The following is a 13,942-nucleotide window of genomic DNA, read 5'->3' as shown; positions in this document are numbered from 1 at the left end:
GGAGAGGAACAAAGGAAAACCAATCGGTAAAAGAAGTAAGCACAAGGAAAGGACAGGCAAACAAACCGAAGCTTCCCCCGCCGAACAATCGCCCGACTTTGGTGGAGCTCGTGGGTGGTGGCGGACGCTCAATCTGCGACTGTGTCGGTGCACGCGACTGACGCATCGAATACGTGCGATGCATCTTGAGGTGTGATGCGTTAATGTATTTTCGTTGAGGTTTGTGATGCACTGTAGGAGAAGGACGACGATGAGCTTGACGAGACGATGAAGATCGCACAGCGGCACCGGGTAGGTTCATATACGTACATCCGGGGAAAGTAGGTAAGTAGGGTTAGGTAGGGATGTTTTTATTGTTTGCTTGCCGATTCGGTGAAGTGGCGAGACGTTGCGGCAGGGTGGTTGTATGGGATGGAAATCGTGTGGGAACCGGATTGGAATATGGAAGGAAGTGGTAGTAAGTAGACAAGAGGACGAGCAGAGGTTTTTGAATGGATATCAGAATCAGGTCCAGACGATAGCCTGATGCGTGGAGATAGACAAAGGTGTCGCACATCAATCGTCGTTGTGGATATCGAGAAGGCGCGGACATCCAAGGGTATTGGGAATGACGCAAGGCCCGAGGGAGCAGGCAGGCGGCCCTGGCAAGGGTGGACGGATGATGTCACAACCCGACAAATCCGCGCGGAGTAAACGAAAGGACGGCATCCGCCGTCACTACTGTCTCATTCGAACTATGATGACTGCCGAGTTTCCACACACGAGCACATACATACCTTCATCAGAGATCACCAGTTCTAAACCTCCGGACACCGAAAGTTCCGCTCCGCTGCACCACCCTCGGATACTCATAGACCTGCATTCGCCTCATCGCGTCAACCAGTTATCTCAAGTCAATCGCAAACTGCTTCACCCTTACGTATTCCACACAAACAAGTACTTTTTCAACTAAAACTCATGCGAAGGTAAATATTTGCGTGATCGTAAACCAAAAGAAAGCTTCCAATTACAATGAACCCCCGCCAAACTAAACCCCGCATCATGAAGGAAAGAACGGAAATGACATCCATAAACCAAAATTGAACTCGACTCCAATAAGCGAAGAAACCGCAAAACAGACAACCGCAAAACAGACAACCGCATGAAAAAGACCGTTCACCCCTTAACACCGACAACAACACCACCTCTTCTTCGACCCTCGATACATTGCGCCACTACGTCCGCCACACCCTCCTTCCACTCGTCGACTGAGTCCGATAGCATCTTCTGCACCACCTTCTGTGCTACCGCTCCGTAGACAACCCGAACGTCGACCGCCTGGTATGTAAGACTCTCCTTCGCAACTGTAAAGGAAATCGCCATCTTGCTCCGCAGCTCGGTCACGACGACTGTCGCTGTGACTTGCAAATCCCCACCCTCGGAGATAGCAATCTCAGTATAATGCCGTGACCGGAGGCGACGAATGTTGTCTATCACACCCAGCACTACCTTCCAGTAACTACCGACGCTTTGGAGTATGACCGGGAGGTCCCGTTTCTTGGAAAGAACCGAGTTGAGACCGTTGATAAAAAAATCCGCCTCGAGAGCTGCAATAGGCTCGGGATCTGTCGCCTTCTGGGCAGCCATCCGGATGTATTTGACCACTGGCGCGACATTACCTGCCGGGTCGCATACGAGCTGGATCTCCCGCAAGTATTCCATCTCCAGAAGTCCGTTCTCGAGGGCTTTCGACATGCGCCATCCGTGTTTCGCTTCGAGGTCGTCGCAGCGCGACTTCCAAGTGTCGACTTCCTTCTCGCTCCAGCCGCGATTCATCTCCTTGATGCGCTCCGCCTCTTCGATAGAGGCGACCAACTCAGCCTTCCGTGCCTCTTTCTTCTTGATCGCCGCGGCAAGGTTCTCCGACTCTTGTCGTTTCTCCGCTGCCTGGACGCGTGCCGTTGCGATGTCTTGGGACATTGAGGAAAGTTGCGATCGAGCAGCCACAAGTTCATCCTGGTCGTCTACTTCAACTCGCCGCTTCACCTCTTCCAGCTTCTGAAGTTCGTATTTCGCTTGTTCCCAGGCTTGCTTGAGCTCCGGTAGGTGAGATGCCACTTCTTGTGAAAGCGCCTTCACTGTTTGTTCATCCGACTTGAGGCCTTCAAGGTTCTCTTTCAGGATAGCCTGGACGCCAGTAAGAAGCACCTGGCGCCACGTATACCACTCCTTCTTGGCCACGAGACGGGCATGGGTTTTGTTGTTCCTGAACTGGATGTCCATGATGTTCTTCACATCAATCGGAGCATTGAGGTAGTCTCGGAGCACCGCAGGTCCATCGTGGATGATATCCTCGATGGTGTTCATGATCTCGTTGCCATCTGCAATGTACTTGTCCAATTCGTGGCAGCCATGTTGATATACGTTGAGCATTGGGAATGTACCGGCGCCCGCCTTGATCCGAGCCGTCAAAGTCGCCTCTTCACCGTACGATCGCTGACTGGTGGGGAAACCGGTATGACGACGCTTTGCGGTGGCTTTGAGGTCGTCCAGGAACGACACACCAATCATCTCGAGGAAGTCATGGAGTGTAAGGTCTTCGGGGATCCAACTATTGTCATTAGGATCCTCCTCTCCCTCCTCGTCATCTTCATCTTTCATGACAACATCGTCACCAAACTTCACCGCATGGACCTGTGGAGGAGGTTGAGAAGGCTTGGTGTGCGCTGTTCGGGTCTTCGAGGGAGTAGTGGACTCGTCCGGTGGAGTCACTGACTTTTTCGGAGTAGCCTTCTTCGGAGTGCGTTTCTTCGCGCTTCCTGGTAACTTGACAAGAGGCTTCTGAAAGTCGATGGGTTCCTTTTGCCCTTCCTCTTCAGCCACGATACCAATTCCATCCATACTCTTTCGTCTCTTTCTATCGCTTTCATCTGTAGTCTCAAAGCGCCTCTTCACAGGACCCAGTGATCCCACGGCAAGACTCATTCTTCCTCCGCGCTTGCTAGGCGTGAGCAATTGAATCTTGCTCATCAGATCCAGCTTCTTCTCTGCCTCTTCCCGGCGCTTGTTCGCTTCTTTCTCCTCGTGTTCTCTCTTCTCGTTATCTTGTCGTGAAAGTGCAAGCAGAGCACTAGGCGTTGCAATAGGCGAAAATGCCAAAGCATCCTCACCGATAGATTTGCGTCGAGACAGCGCTTCGGCAATGGCAGGAGATCCCATACCAGGTTTGTTGATTCCGACGCCCCTGAGAGGTGTCCGGATGGGAGTAATGGTAGTCTGGAGACCGAAACGCATGGGGGTGATGGGAGAGAAGGAGGAACTAGCAGAAGGGATTGACTCTAATTCCGTAGGAGCCTTTGGTGTTTTCAGCAGCGATTTCTCGGTTTTCAAGTCAGGCTGGAGAGCCGTGGGAGTGGAAGCCTTTTTCTTGGAAGCAGTTTTTGGAGTTGACGGCTTCTGTTGGGGCGTCTTCGACTTCCTAGCTGGCCTTGTCTGAGCTAGAGTTGTCTGCTGCTCTGGAGATGGTTCCTCAGGAGTCGGGGCTTGCGCGGGAGAAGACTTGGTTACCGATTCTAGTTGAAGCTCCAACGACTTGCGTTGAGCGCCTCGAGTAACTCTTGGTGTGATGGTGGGGACTGCAGCAGCACCTGTAGACTTCCTCGTAGCCCGTTTGTTGCGAGGCGTCGGTGAATCGACCTGTTTTAACACACGATCGACCGGGGGAACAGAGATGATTTCCTCTTTCTTTTCCGCAGTGGGTTGCTCCTTCGGAATAAGATTCGAAGATGACTTAGCAACTTCTGGCTGGCCTTGCAAGATTCGTCCCACGTTAACCGTCATTTCCATGGGAAAGTCCTCATTGTCGTCAACGTCTTCCTTAACTTCAGGCAGTGTTGGGTATGTAACCGATTCTACGGATTTTTCCGTGGCGGGTGCATCCAGCGTAGGATATGCGAGGGAACCGGATGAGACGTCTTTTGCCTTGCTCGTGGCCGCGGCGGCTGAAAGGATACCCCCAACGGCCATCGTCATATCCATATCGTCTTCCTCTTCCTCTTCCTGCTTGTCATAGGAAAAGTGCTTTTGCGCCTGGTCTTTAGCCCACTGATCTCCACCCATCAGCAAGCCTCCTCGCCGTCCTGTGCCGGTGGAGCTTCTTCTCCGGCCCTTCTCCTTGGGTGCCTGATTGACGATTCCACCAAGAACAGACGTAAATTCCATGGTCATATCTTCGTTCATGTCGACTTCGGAGGTTGGTGATGAGGATCGTGTTCTATCCTGATTACCAGCCTGAACTGCCAAAAGGATACCACCTATCGGTCGGGTCATGTCCATGTCCATTGTCATATCCGCATCGTCCGACTGTTGTTGCTGCTGTTGCTGTTGTTGTGGCTGTTGTTGCGGCCTGCCGAATCCAATACTCTTCCCAAGCCTGCTAGCCATACCACTAATGCCGCTCAAGATCCCACCGATTGGGCGTGTCATATCCATATCCATGGTCATGCCTTCGTCGTCGGCAGCCATGGGTTGTGGCTTTGCAGCAGCCCTGTTGGCAGTGCCCAGGATTCCACCGACAGGTCGAGTGAAGTCCATTCCATCTTCATCATCTTCCTCTTCCTCCTCATTCGGCTGGGATTGCTGGATCGGAGGGCGAGTACCAAGAAGACCGCCGACAGGACGTGTCATCTCCATCGTCATCTCACCGCCCTCGTCGTCCTCATCATCGATCTTCTCAGGCGTTTTCGGTGAGAACGAGAATTTCGGTTTCTCTAGGCTCGAGGTGGAGGTGGAGAGCAGCCCGCCAATGACTCGAGTGACATCCATAGTTTTATCGCCTTCCTCAGTTTCTTCCACAATAACGACCGGAGCCTCTGTCTTGGCAGCTGGCGGTAAGGACAGCACGTTATCGTCGTCTTCAGGTGCACCTTCGAAAGTCCACTGCATTGGCTTCTTGAAAATGGGCTGTCTAACAGTCTCGTCATCATCGTCGAAATCCATGTCACCTTCACCCATTGTTGTGTCTCCAGCATTTGAAACGAAAGTCCTGTCGCCAGGAGCCATATCATCGTCGATGGAATCCGTGCTGTCGCTGTCGCTGTGGCTGCCCTCATCCTCATCCTCGACGAATTCGGTCTCGTCCCCAGCTGTTGACGACAAAGGACTGGATGACATAATTTGCTCATCGGGGTTGGTGAAGTTCGGAGAAGGTGTCTTGGCTACGGACGCGCGACGATTCCGTTTTTGATTCTCCGTGCTCGGTGTTGCCGGTGCATCCTCAGACTGCTGCGGTGTCGAAGGAGTTTCCATTGATGGTGGTGTTGGTGTCGCCTGCACGTCGGCTATCGAACCGCTGCTGCTCCGCCGATTGCTCGCGGGAGTAGAAGCCCTGGATGATCCACCTGCCGATGAACCAGGCGTCGAGCTGCCATCGCCGGGATAGTAATCAACCACGTCCCAAGTGTGCAGGGTAGCCTCTGGCGCAAAGGAGACGCGACGATTGCCCATAGACTGTCGCCGAGCTGCTCGCTGCGCAAGAATTTCGGCCCTGCGCTGTTGTTCCTCCTCCGTGCGTAAAGGAATTGTTGACGCCGCAGGCTGTGTAGGTTGCAATGGTGGAGGTTGGAATATACTACTTGGCTGAGATGTAGCGGGTGTAGGCGGCACGGCAGGTGCACCGCGCAGCTGTGTTCGAGGTCTGTGGGCGGGTATCTCTTTGGGCGGTGAGACTGGTAATGTCGGTTTCAAGATGGACCTGACTGCAGGTGCTATCTACGCAAATTTTAGAATACTCAGGTCATTATCAGGCATAGCAGTTTAGGAGGACCAACAGATTCGCGCCGTCCATTCCCGTTGCCGCTCTTCAGCACGTCTTTCCTGCCCTCCGCAGCGTTGAGCGCGTCCAGTCCTCCAGGACCCAGCGACTTCGAACGCGTCTTTCTTGTGCTTTTCGCTGGTGCCTCTGGTGCCGGAGCGGCAGCACTCTTGTTGCTTCCAGAGGCGTTAGGCTGGAAGGCGATTGATTTGCGGGACCGTCGAGGGCGAGATGGGTCGGACATTGTAGATAGAGTTGCGCGCTTGCCGAGTGCGAGTAAGATGTAGCTTATTGTGAAGACACGACTGGCATCCGAGTGCGCGTAAACGGATAGCTTTCGGAGTGGAGTTGGTTTTGTAGGTACTGTCGGGGTAGTTGTCCTCTAGTGGGGGTGGTTCTGCAGTTAGGGGGAGAGTCGCGCCAGTCGTTGTTGTTTGTTTACGTTTTCGGGAGCCAAGCCAAACCAGCATGGTCGCAATGAACGATGTCACAGGCCCAGATACCTACGCGTGAAGGGCATCTCCCACCTTCACCAAGCTCAGAGTTTCGCAGAATTCTCATCACAACAAATATTTCACAAACATATAGAGAATGGTAAGTGAGCTATTACGAGCATCGTGAACGCGCACATATCTATCACATTCAGCAGGCTCATCCAGAATTCTTTAACTCGAGTAGAGATGTTGTCAGTAGACACCGCCAATGTGCATGGAGAATTCAGCAGCAGCTGTTCATATAGAGAGACGATGCAACTTCTCTCTCTGAAAAAAAAGCCACCGCAAAAGTGGTTTTGAGATCCAGTGTCTTGGCAGAATACTCGAGTGCTTGCTCATGTCAGGCCCGCCCCGCCAAGCTTTTCTCGAGCCCTAACTCTTGAAATTAAGCGAAAAGAGAGCAGTCCCACAACCGATCCCACAATCGCACACTCGCACCATCGCACCGTCGCCCGCAGAGCCGTTAGGTTTAGCAAAAATCAATACGAATCCACGACTGTCAACGCGCGCCAAACGACAAATCCCGTCAGCACCCACGATCGACCCCTAACGACCGACCACCGACGCAGCCATGGCCACCGAGCTTACCGTCCAGTCCGAGCGTGCTTTCCAGAAGCAGCCGCATATCTTCACCGCCCAGAAGGTCCGCTCCGCTAAGCGCAGAGTTGGAAAGGGAGGAAGGAGATGGTACAAGGACGTCGGTCTGGGTTTCAAGACCCCCAAGACCGCCATTGAGGGCACCTTCATTGGTTTGTCCCCGTAGTCTGCTTGTGGAGGGATATTGGGTGGTGGAAGAGCTGGAAGAGCTGGAGATGAAAGAGCTGGGAAGGAGATGGGCAGGAGAGCTCGGGACATCGATTTTTGGTGTCCTATGCAGCGGTGGATTGAAATCCACCAGCTCGAGCCCTCGCCAGATAGCTCAGACCTGGCTAGTCATGCACGGCTTGAACTTGTTGCTAATCTGATCTCACGCACGATAGACAAGAAGTGTCCCTTCACTGGTCTCGTCTCCATCCGTGGACGTATCTTGACCGGTACCGTTGTGTCTACCAAGATGCACCGCACTCTCGTCATCCGTCGGGACTACCTCCACTACGTTCCCAAGTACAACCGTTACGAGAAGAGACACAAGAACATCTCGGCCCACGTTTCGCCGGCTTTCCGTGTTGAGGAGGGTGACCAGGTGACCGTCGGACAGTGCAGGCCGCTGAGCAAGACTGTATGTGCTCTCTGTGCGCACCCGCCCGCAATCTCGAAGCTAATTAGTGATCACAGGTCCGTTTCAACGTTCTCCGTGTCCTTCCCCGCACCGGAAAGGCTGTCAAGTCGTTCAACAAGTTCTAAATTTGTGGTACTTTGGGAGCTGATCATGGAGAATATAAAATAAAATGGGTCTTTTGTTTCTCCAGGTGTTGTCTTTTTAGTCTTTGGTTTTTGCATGAACGATTTCCCAGAAAGCAAGCATTTCGAGCAACACTGCAACTAATCAACCCACTTGAATGTGACGGCACGCTTTCTTTTTCGCCCTTTCTTTCGGCTTATGCAGCTCAGCAATTGGTCCGGGATAATGGACTTGGGAATGGATGGCAATCGATAGTGGCTGTTTCTTGCATCATACAAAAGGCGATCAGAGAAACAAGTCATGTCCGCAGCCCAATTTAGAGATGTGTCAAGTCGATGAGCGTCTTCAAAGGTCGTGGGGGGTGCCAACCGTTCATCTGGAGAGTCCATTGAGCTAGATCACACTAACGAGGATCAGTGGATGGTGGCTGTTGGCTTCGGGATGTTGCTTGTTTCAAAAGCTAGCAGATAGGCGCATAGAGTGTGATATCTGGGACGCTGGACATCCCTTTACTTCAGTCGTCTTGAATTGCTCCCCATAGGCATCATTCAATACTTACTTGCCCATAGGTACTTCCCTAGAGGCCGTCGGAAAGAGCTCTGCAGAAGTACATAATTCATCACTCGTAGTCCCAGGTCTGGGCCCACTTAACGTGCATGAAATGCCGGTGAAGAGAGCGATCTCGATGTATCTCCTCTTTGGCAGTGGCGAAATATGACCGATGGCCTCACGTTGCTCACGGCGATTAATCCAGCTCGGGCTCGGGCTCGGGCTCCGGCTGTGAGGGGGGTCTGTGCTTTGAGATCTTTTCAGCCCTAGGCCACATGATACGGGCTTTCGACTTGGTTTGCCGAGTATTGAGGGGCTTAACGCGTGCCGATATTTGCTTGCCGCGATCCCACCGCCCATCCATGCCTGCTGCATTACGATAGATTTGCGGCTGGTGCTCTGCCTAGTCCCGCAGATAAGTACCTGGTTAAGGAATTTGTTGTTGCTACACCTCTCTCTCGCCCCCCTCCACTATTATACGCCGACATTGAACGAAAGAACGGATCATCGGAGGATAGGAGTTGGCCTGCGCACAGTGATGGTTGCGATATCTGTATGTTGCCTTTTTATGCGTGCGGAGAATGCGATGAATGAATGACAGGCAGCCACTAACCAAATAATTACGCCGCTCTACGCAGTTACTTTCCTAAAACGGCCCATCATCGCAACTGGACAGAGTAGTTTTAGTAGACATGGCGGAAGAGAGCAATCGAGATCAATCTCAGCCGCGGCACGATAGTGGCAAACTGCGAGACAAGGGAGGAGCGGGAAACATCGCGTCGTCCCCGTCCCCCCCCTTCCCCCCACAAACACAACCACCACCGTTGCCGCCGCCGCCGCCGACGCCCACCGCAATGCCAGGCCCAGCAGGAGGACCCCCGCAGTATCTCCGCAGCCGCACAGGTAATCTATCCCCTCTCCGTTTGTTGAGCCATCGCCGTTGACCCGCCCCGGCCCGAGCGATGTAGGATGCTGGACGTGCCGCTTCCGAAAGAAGAAATGCGACGAAGTGCGGCCTGTGTGTAATCAGTGTTGTGCGCTGCGGATACAGTGCGACGAGGCGACTGAGCCCCAACCGGCGTATATGAAGGATCCGGAGAAGGCGCGGCAGAAGAAGGTTGAGATCAAGACACAGATGGGGAAGAGGAAGAGGAGGCGGAGGAGGAAGATGGATATGGCGACGGGCGCGGAGGGGAAGGGGAAGGCGAAAAAGGAGGTGGTGGTGGAAATGGACGATGAGGGCGACAGCGTGGCCACCGCTTCTGCTACAGCAGAGCCGAACGAGGATAAGGGAGAGGGCTGGGACGAGGTGAAGCAGGAGCCGCCTCAGACTTTGGACGAGAATGAGGAGGATGAGGAGGAGGACGGCGCATGGGAGGATGAAGACGACGAGGAGGGTTTCCCGGTACTCGACGCGAGCAGTTCGGAACCTTCCAATCCCGGGACCATTGGACTCGCCAGACGACCGTCGGCAACAAGCTCAACAGTCACCGTCCGCTCACCGTCACCACTAAAGGAAGAGACGCGCAGCGAACGCAGTTTAAGCCGACGCCTATCATCGCCGCCCGAGAACCGACTGATACCCACGCAATCGCTGGATCCGTTCCTGGTCTCCTTCATCCCTTTCAAAAACCGCCGCGAGATCCGACTGTTGAAACACTACATCTATGATGTGTGCGCCTACACGTACCGCGGCATGCCCGAGTCCGAGATTTCCCGACTCATACAGTTTGTTTTGGTCCCGCGCTGCCAGATGAACAGGACATTCCTATATGCGTGCATCAACAGCGGATTGCTACACCTCTCCAACGTAGCGCGGGCTCAGAACTCCAGCCACGAGGTGTTACGATTGCAGACGGAGATCGCGGAGTACAACGTGTTGGTCTTTCAAGGGCTGACCAAAGAGCTCGAGGCCGGACCAACAGGCGATACCCTGGCCAACATCTTGGGCGTTCTAAATTTCGAGGTTCGTCGTTGTCCAAGCGGGTACTTAGCTGTTCAAGTCATTCCCAGCCAGGCCGAGTAGCCGTTTACTGACTGCCATTCTCGTGCTGTACAGATCAACGCTGCTCATCAGTCATGGGAAATACACGTGAGCGCCGCCGCCGAGTTGCTCGTGAAACTAGGTTACATCGAGAACCCCTCACAAACCCCCAGCAGCACGTTCCAAACCAAACGAGTAATCTGGCTGGACATAATGGCAGCCTGCACACGGGGCAGCGCGCCCCGCCTGTGGGCCAACCACCGCCAATTCCTCTCCCGCCCCCCAAAACAGCTGCATGCCCTCCGCCTCCAATCTCTCACTGGAGTCGCAGACGAGGTGCTCTACCTCCTCTCGGAGGCGCTCTGCCTGGAACAGCTCAGCCAATCCCCAGGCCTAAACATGACATGGTGGAACCGGTGGGCAACGGAAGTCGACGAGCGCCTAGTGCGAGCATACCCCGCGCGGTTCCTGCCGACATCGCAACCCCCGCGCACCGGCGCGCGCAGTCCGCCGCCGCCGCCGCCGCCGGCAAAGCCGTCGGCCGCGCTCGCGGTGATATCGTACCCGTCGCCGTCGTGCACGCCCGAGCCGGAGCCGCTGTCGTACGGCGTGCTGCTGCTGCCGCACGAGGCCATCACGGCCGCGTTCGTCCTCGCCACTAGGATACATATCTGGAGTATCAGCCTCGGCTTTCGCCCGCACCTGGAGCTGTTCCGCGGGTTCGTAAGCGAGCTGGTTGCGGTGATAGAGACGATACCGACTGGATCCATAGGCTGCGATCGCTGCATCGTTTGGCCACTGCTCGTGGGCGGGTCGCTCGCCGAGACGAGGGAGCATAGGGACTTCTTTGTGCGCCGGGTCCAGCATCTAGAGCCATATGGCGTCCTGAGCTTTGCCGAGAGGATACTCCGCGAGGTGTGGGACGTCAGGGACCACCTGGATATGCAGTTTGGGAAGGGCGAGAGGGAGGTGCATTGGAGGAAGGCGATGAAGGATTGTGGTTGTCAGGTGCTGATGGGGTAGGGTGGTATGTAATTCTAGCATATCATGTACATAGTGGTGTGGATTGGAATTTGGGAGGCGTTCTTGTTTACTTGTTGTCTGCTTTGGTGATTGGTTCTGTTGCATCGCATCGCACAGGTGAGGGGAGGTTGGAGGGTTGGATATAGTTAATCGAATGCATGCGGGGAGAGGGTGGCTTCATATCTCTACTATAGGACTGTTCTCTGCAGCGGGGGATTATCCTGCCCAGTCTCGGTGGAGACCCAGCTACCTACCGTAAAGTTCCGATTCATTGCGGCGCCACAGCCTACATACTTACTTCTACCAAAACGAAAGAACGATTTTAAGCTATTATACTATACAAGTATCGTCACCGCTCGACACGGTGCACATATGTACATACACGGAATCCCGCTGGATAGTGGACAGTGGAAACGCCTGCTCAGCTCCGGAAGCTCCTCGACTGCTCCTTCCGAACCTCTGCGGCTTTGCCCATAGGATCTTTTCCTGGCTCGTACACTTGGGGTAGTACTTGAGCGGGTGCTCCCGCGTTTGGGTCCGGGTCTGGGTTTGGGTCTTGGAGCGATGCCATTCGCACCGGGCGTCGGGCTTCCGGCGGGTGGCTCTTCGCCATTGGAGGTATGTACTGGCCCGTATGATTCTCTGCAGCGAGAGATAGAGAGAGCATCGATTCTGTCACATATGGCCTGTCTGACTAGGTATGGCAACCACAAACCTGCAGTTCTCTGCCGTGTCCAGCACTGTAGGTACTTCGTTTCGATTCCGTCCTCCCGCGAGTGATCCCACGTGACGATCCGCGCCCCGTCTCTACATCTCTACATCTCTTGCATGTACATACCGTACATTCGCCCGAACACCGAACACCGAATACCGAAGGAAGTTATGGTCCGTGGATCGTAGATCGTAGAATTAAAGTCCGTTTGCATGCGGAACCGATAACGGCACACAGCCACCCGCTGGCGCGCCCGCGCCAGTGTACAGTCGGAGTGCAAGCCCCCGGTACCGGTATGTAGAGTAACTACCATCGCCGTCACGGTCGTCACGTCTGTATGTAGAGTAGGTATGGTGCACATCCATACCACCCGCTGCAGCATCCACTCCCGAGCCTCTCAAGCCCGTGTCTATCCAACCCCGTAACCACCTCCGTAGCCCCGTATGAAGCCACGTCGCTAACACCACCCACCCCTCCCAATCCCCAGCGCAGCCAGCCTCCTCCTGCCATCGCGGTCACCCTCAACTTCGCGCTCAATCTTGACAATGACATGTCCAGGTATCACCACCAGGCCGATGTACCGGCTCTTTAGTTCCGCCGTGCTGCTGCTGCTGCCGCTGACGGTGGAAGGGGAGGCGGAAGTGGTTGTGGGCGCAGTGGGTGTGCGAAACTCGTTCGTCATGTGCAGGATTAGGTTCCGGTCCTGGGGGGTTGTTAGCTGGTGCTTGAGGGCGCTGGTGGGGCGGGGAGGAGGGGGTGGGGTAGGGGGGCGCGGAGGATGGGGAGGGAGGAAAGAGCGCACCCGGTCGGTGCACTTCAGCTCGCCGATGAAGAAGCGGTTGTCGGTGGTTGTTACGCGGAGGGTGCCGTTGATGTGGGATTGCAGGTAGGGGAAGGGTGAGTTGTCTTCCATTGCTGTGGTGTTGTTGTTGTTGTTGTGGGTTGGGTTGTGGGTTGTGGGGTGTAGGTGGGGGGTGGTGGAGGGGTGCTGCAGAGAGGTTGGAGATGCTGGTGAGAGGTGGAGACAGGTGAAGGGAGGTGGAGGGACGGAGGTGCGTACGCCAAGGCGGGAGGGTGGGGTGGCACTCTACCTAACCCTGGGCTGGGCTTGCACATGTGATTTGGAGGGGTTTGGCGTGTCGTGTCCGATGCTCACGGCTTGGCTTAGTTGCGCAACTGACCGACTAACTAACGACTTTGCCTGTTGAATTCCAAGCACAAGAGCACTCGCGACGCGCCATTGTGCCTCACTAAGCCCTCACGGCCCTCCAGTACTGGTTACGTGGAAAACCCGTTCACAGTGAAGGGTTTCATTCAGCGCACCATACAGTCCCGCGAGTTCCGGATCGTCACTTCACTGCGACCGAATACCTATGATATGTACCAACATCAACAGCCAAAGAGCCACCGGTCCTGGTACCGTTGCAGCCCGCCATCCGCTATCGCTACCGACGGAGCCAGACTCCAGAGGCTTGCCTGTACATTGCCGGCCAAACAATCCCCCCGCTCCCCATTGCATTCATATGTGTATCGTCCTCCGTCCAGGATGTCGTCCGGAGGCTAGGTACTCTACTCTACATACCACAGGCAACACTATGTATGACATGTATGTACGTACCTCCGTCCACGAAGGAAACGAAGACCGGCACGGGGAAGCAGGAGAAGAGATGGGAGCTCGCTCGCAGGTGCGGGGTGCAGTAGTGCTGATGCGAGTTAGCGGGATGCGGCGAACTATTTAAGGGCGAGCAGCTGCTGCTCCTCGGGGATGGATGCATGGAAAAGACACAGTCTCTGAATATCGATGGCAGATGCCGCATGGGTCCGCTGGAGATGTTAGATGGGATGGCATGATGAGTTTGCTACACATGTACCGTATGTATGAATCCTGGCCTCCCTCCCTCGGGTAGGACGGGACGAAAGGACCGGGTATTGGCCCCAGGTCCCCAGCATGGATGGATGGTATGTACCGTATGTAACCCTCGGAGCCGCGCAAACTCCGTTGGGTTGGCTGGCTTGTTGCAGATATCACTCGGCCTTCTCGTTTTTT

General features: G+C 54.7%; 4 protein-coding genes across 4 annotated transcripts; 2 read left to right on the top strand and 2 right to left on the bottom strand.

Annotated features, from left to right (window-relative positions):
- Window positions 1-719: 719 nt before the first annotated feature.
- On the bottom strand, window positions 720-6,222 carry BZA05DRAFT_366536 (Spc7 kinetochore protein-domain-containing protein). The gene is made up of 2 exons (XM_051481537.1): window positions 5,808-6,222; window positions 720-5,748 (listed from the first exon to the last, which is right to left on the bottom strand). Exons 1-2 carry the CDS (start codon window positions 6,033-6,035, stop codon window positions 1,156-1,158), a joined length of 4,821 nt encoding a protein of 1,606 aa, XP_051344562.1. The 5' UTR covers window positions 6,036-6,222; the 3' UTR covers window positions 720-1,155.
- A 481-nt stretch (window positions 6,223-6,703) lies between these two features.
- On the top strand, window positions 6,704-7,989 carry BZA05DRAFT_382944 (ribosomal protein S17-domain-containing protein). The gene is made up of 3 exons (XM_051482167.1): window positions 6,704-7,034; window positions 7,266-7,504; window positions 7,561-7,989. Exons 1-3 carry the CDS (start codon window positions 6,857-6,859, stop codon window positions 7,627-7,629), a joined length of 486 nt encoding a protein of 161 aa, XP_051344561.1. The 5' UTR covers window positions 6,704-6,856; the 3' UTR covers window positions 7,630-7,989.
- Window positions 7,990-8,550: 561 nt separating this feature from the next.
- BZA05DRAFT_470178 (fungal-specific transcription factor domain-containing protein) lies at window positions 8,551-11,397 on the top strand. The gene is made up of 4 exons (XM_051487885.1): window positions 8,551-8,729; window positions 8,815-9,079; window positions 9,145-10,142; window positions 10,236-11,397. The coding sequence occupies exons 2-4, from the start codon at window positions 8,869-8,871 to the stop codon at window positions 11,181-11,183; spliced, it is 2,157 nt and encodes a 718-aa protein (XP_051344560.1). The 5' UTR covers window positions 8,551-8,729; window positions 8,815-8,868; the 3' UTR covers window positions 11,184-11,397.
- Window positions 11,398-12,421: 1,024 nt separating this feature from the next.
- Window positions 12,422-12,787, bottom strand: BZA05DRAFT_314499 (uncharacterized protein; the record flags this gene model as incomplete). Its single annotated transcript, XM_051480359.1, has 2 exons — window positions 12,422-12,598; window positions 12,698-12,787. Coding segments are annotated over 2 exons (267 nt in total), but the record flags the coding sequence as incomplete, so codon positions are not given.
- Between the last annotated feature and the right edge of the window lie 1,155 nt (window positions 12,788-13,942).

Source organism: Tricharina praecox (assembly GCF_024521635.1).
Source record: "Tricharina praecox strain CBS 144465 chromosome Unknown BZA05scaffold_1, whole genome shotgun sequence".
Lineage (NCBI taxonomy): Eukaryota > Fungi > Ascomycota > Pezizomycetes > Pezizales > Pyronemataceae > Tricharina > Tricharina praecox.
The sequence above is the reverse complement of the archived record's forward strand: the minus strand, read 5'-3'. Positions and strand labels throughout refer to the sequence as shown.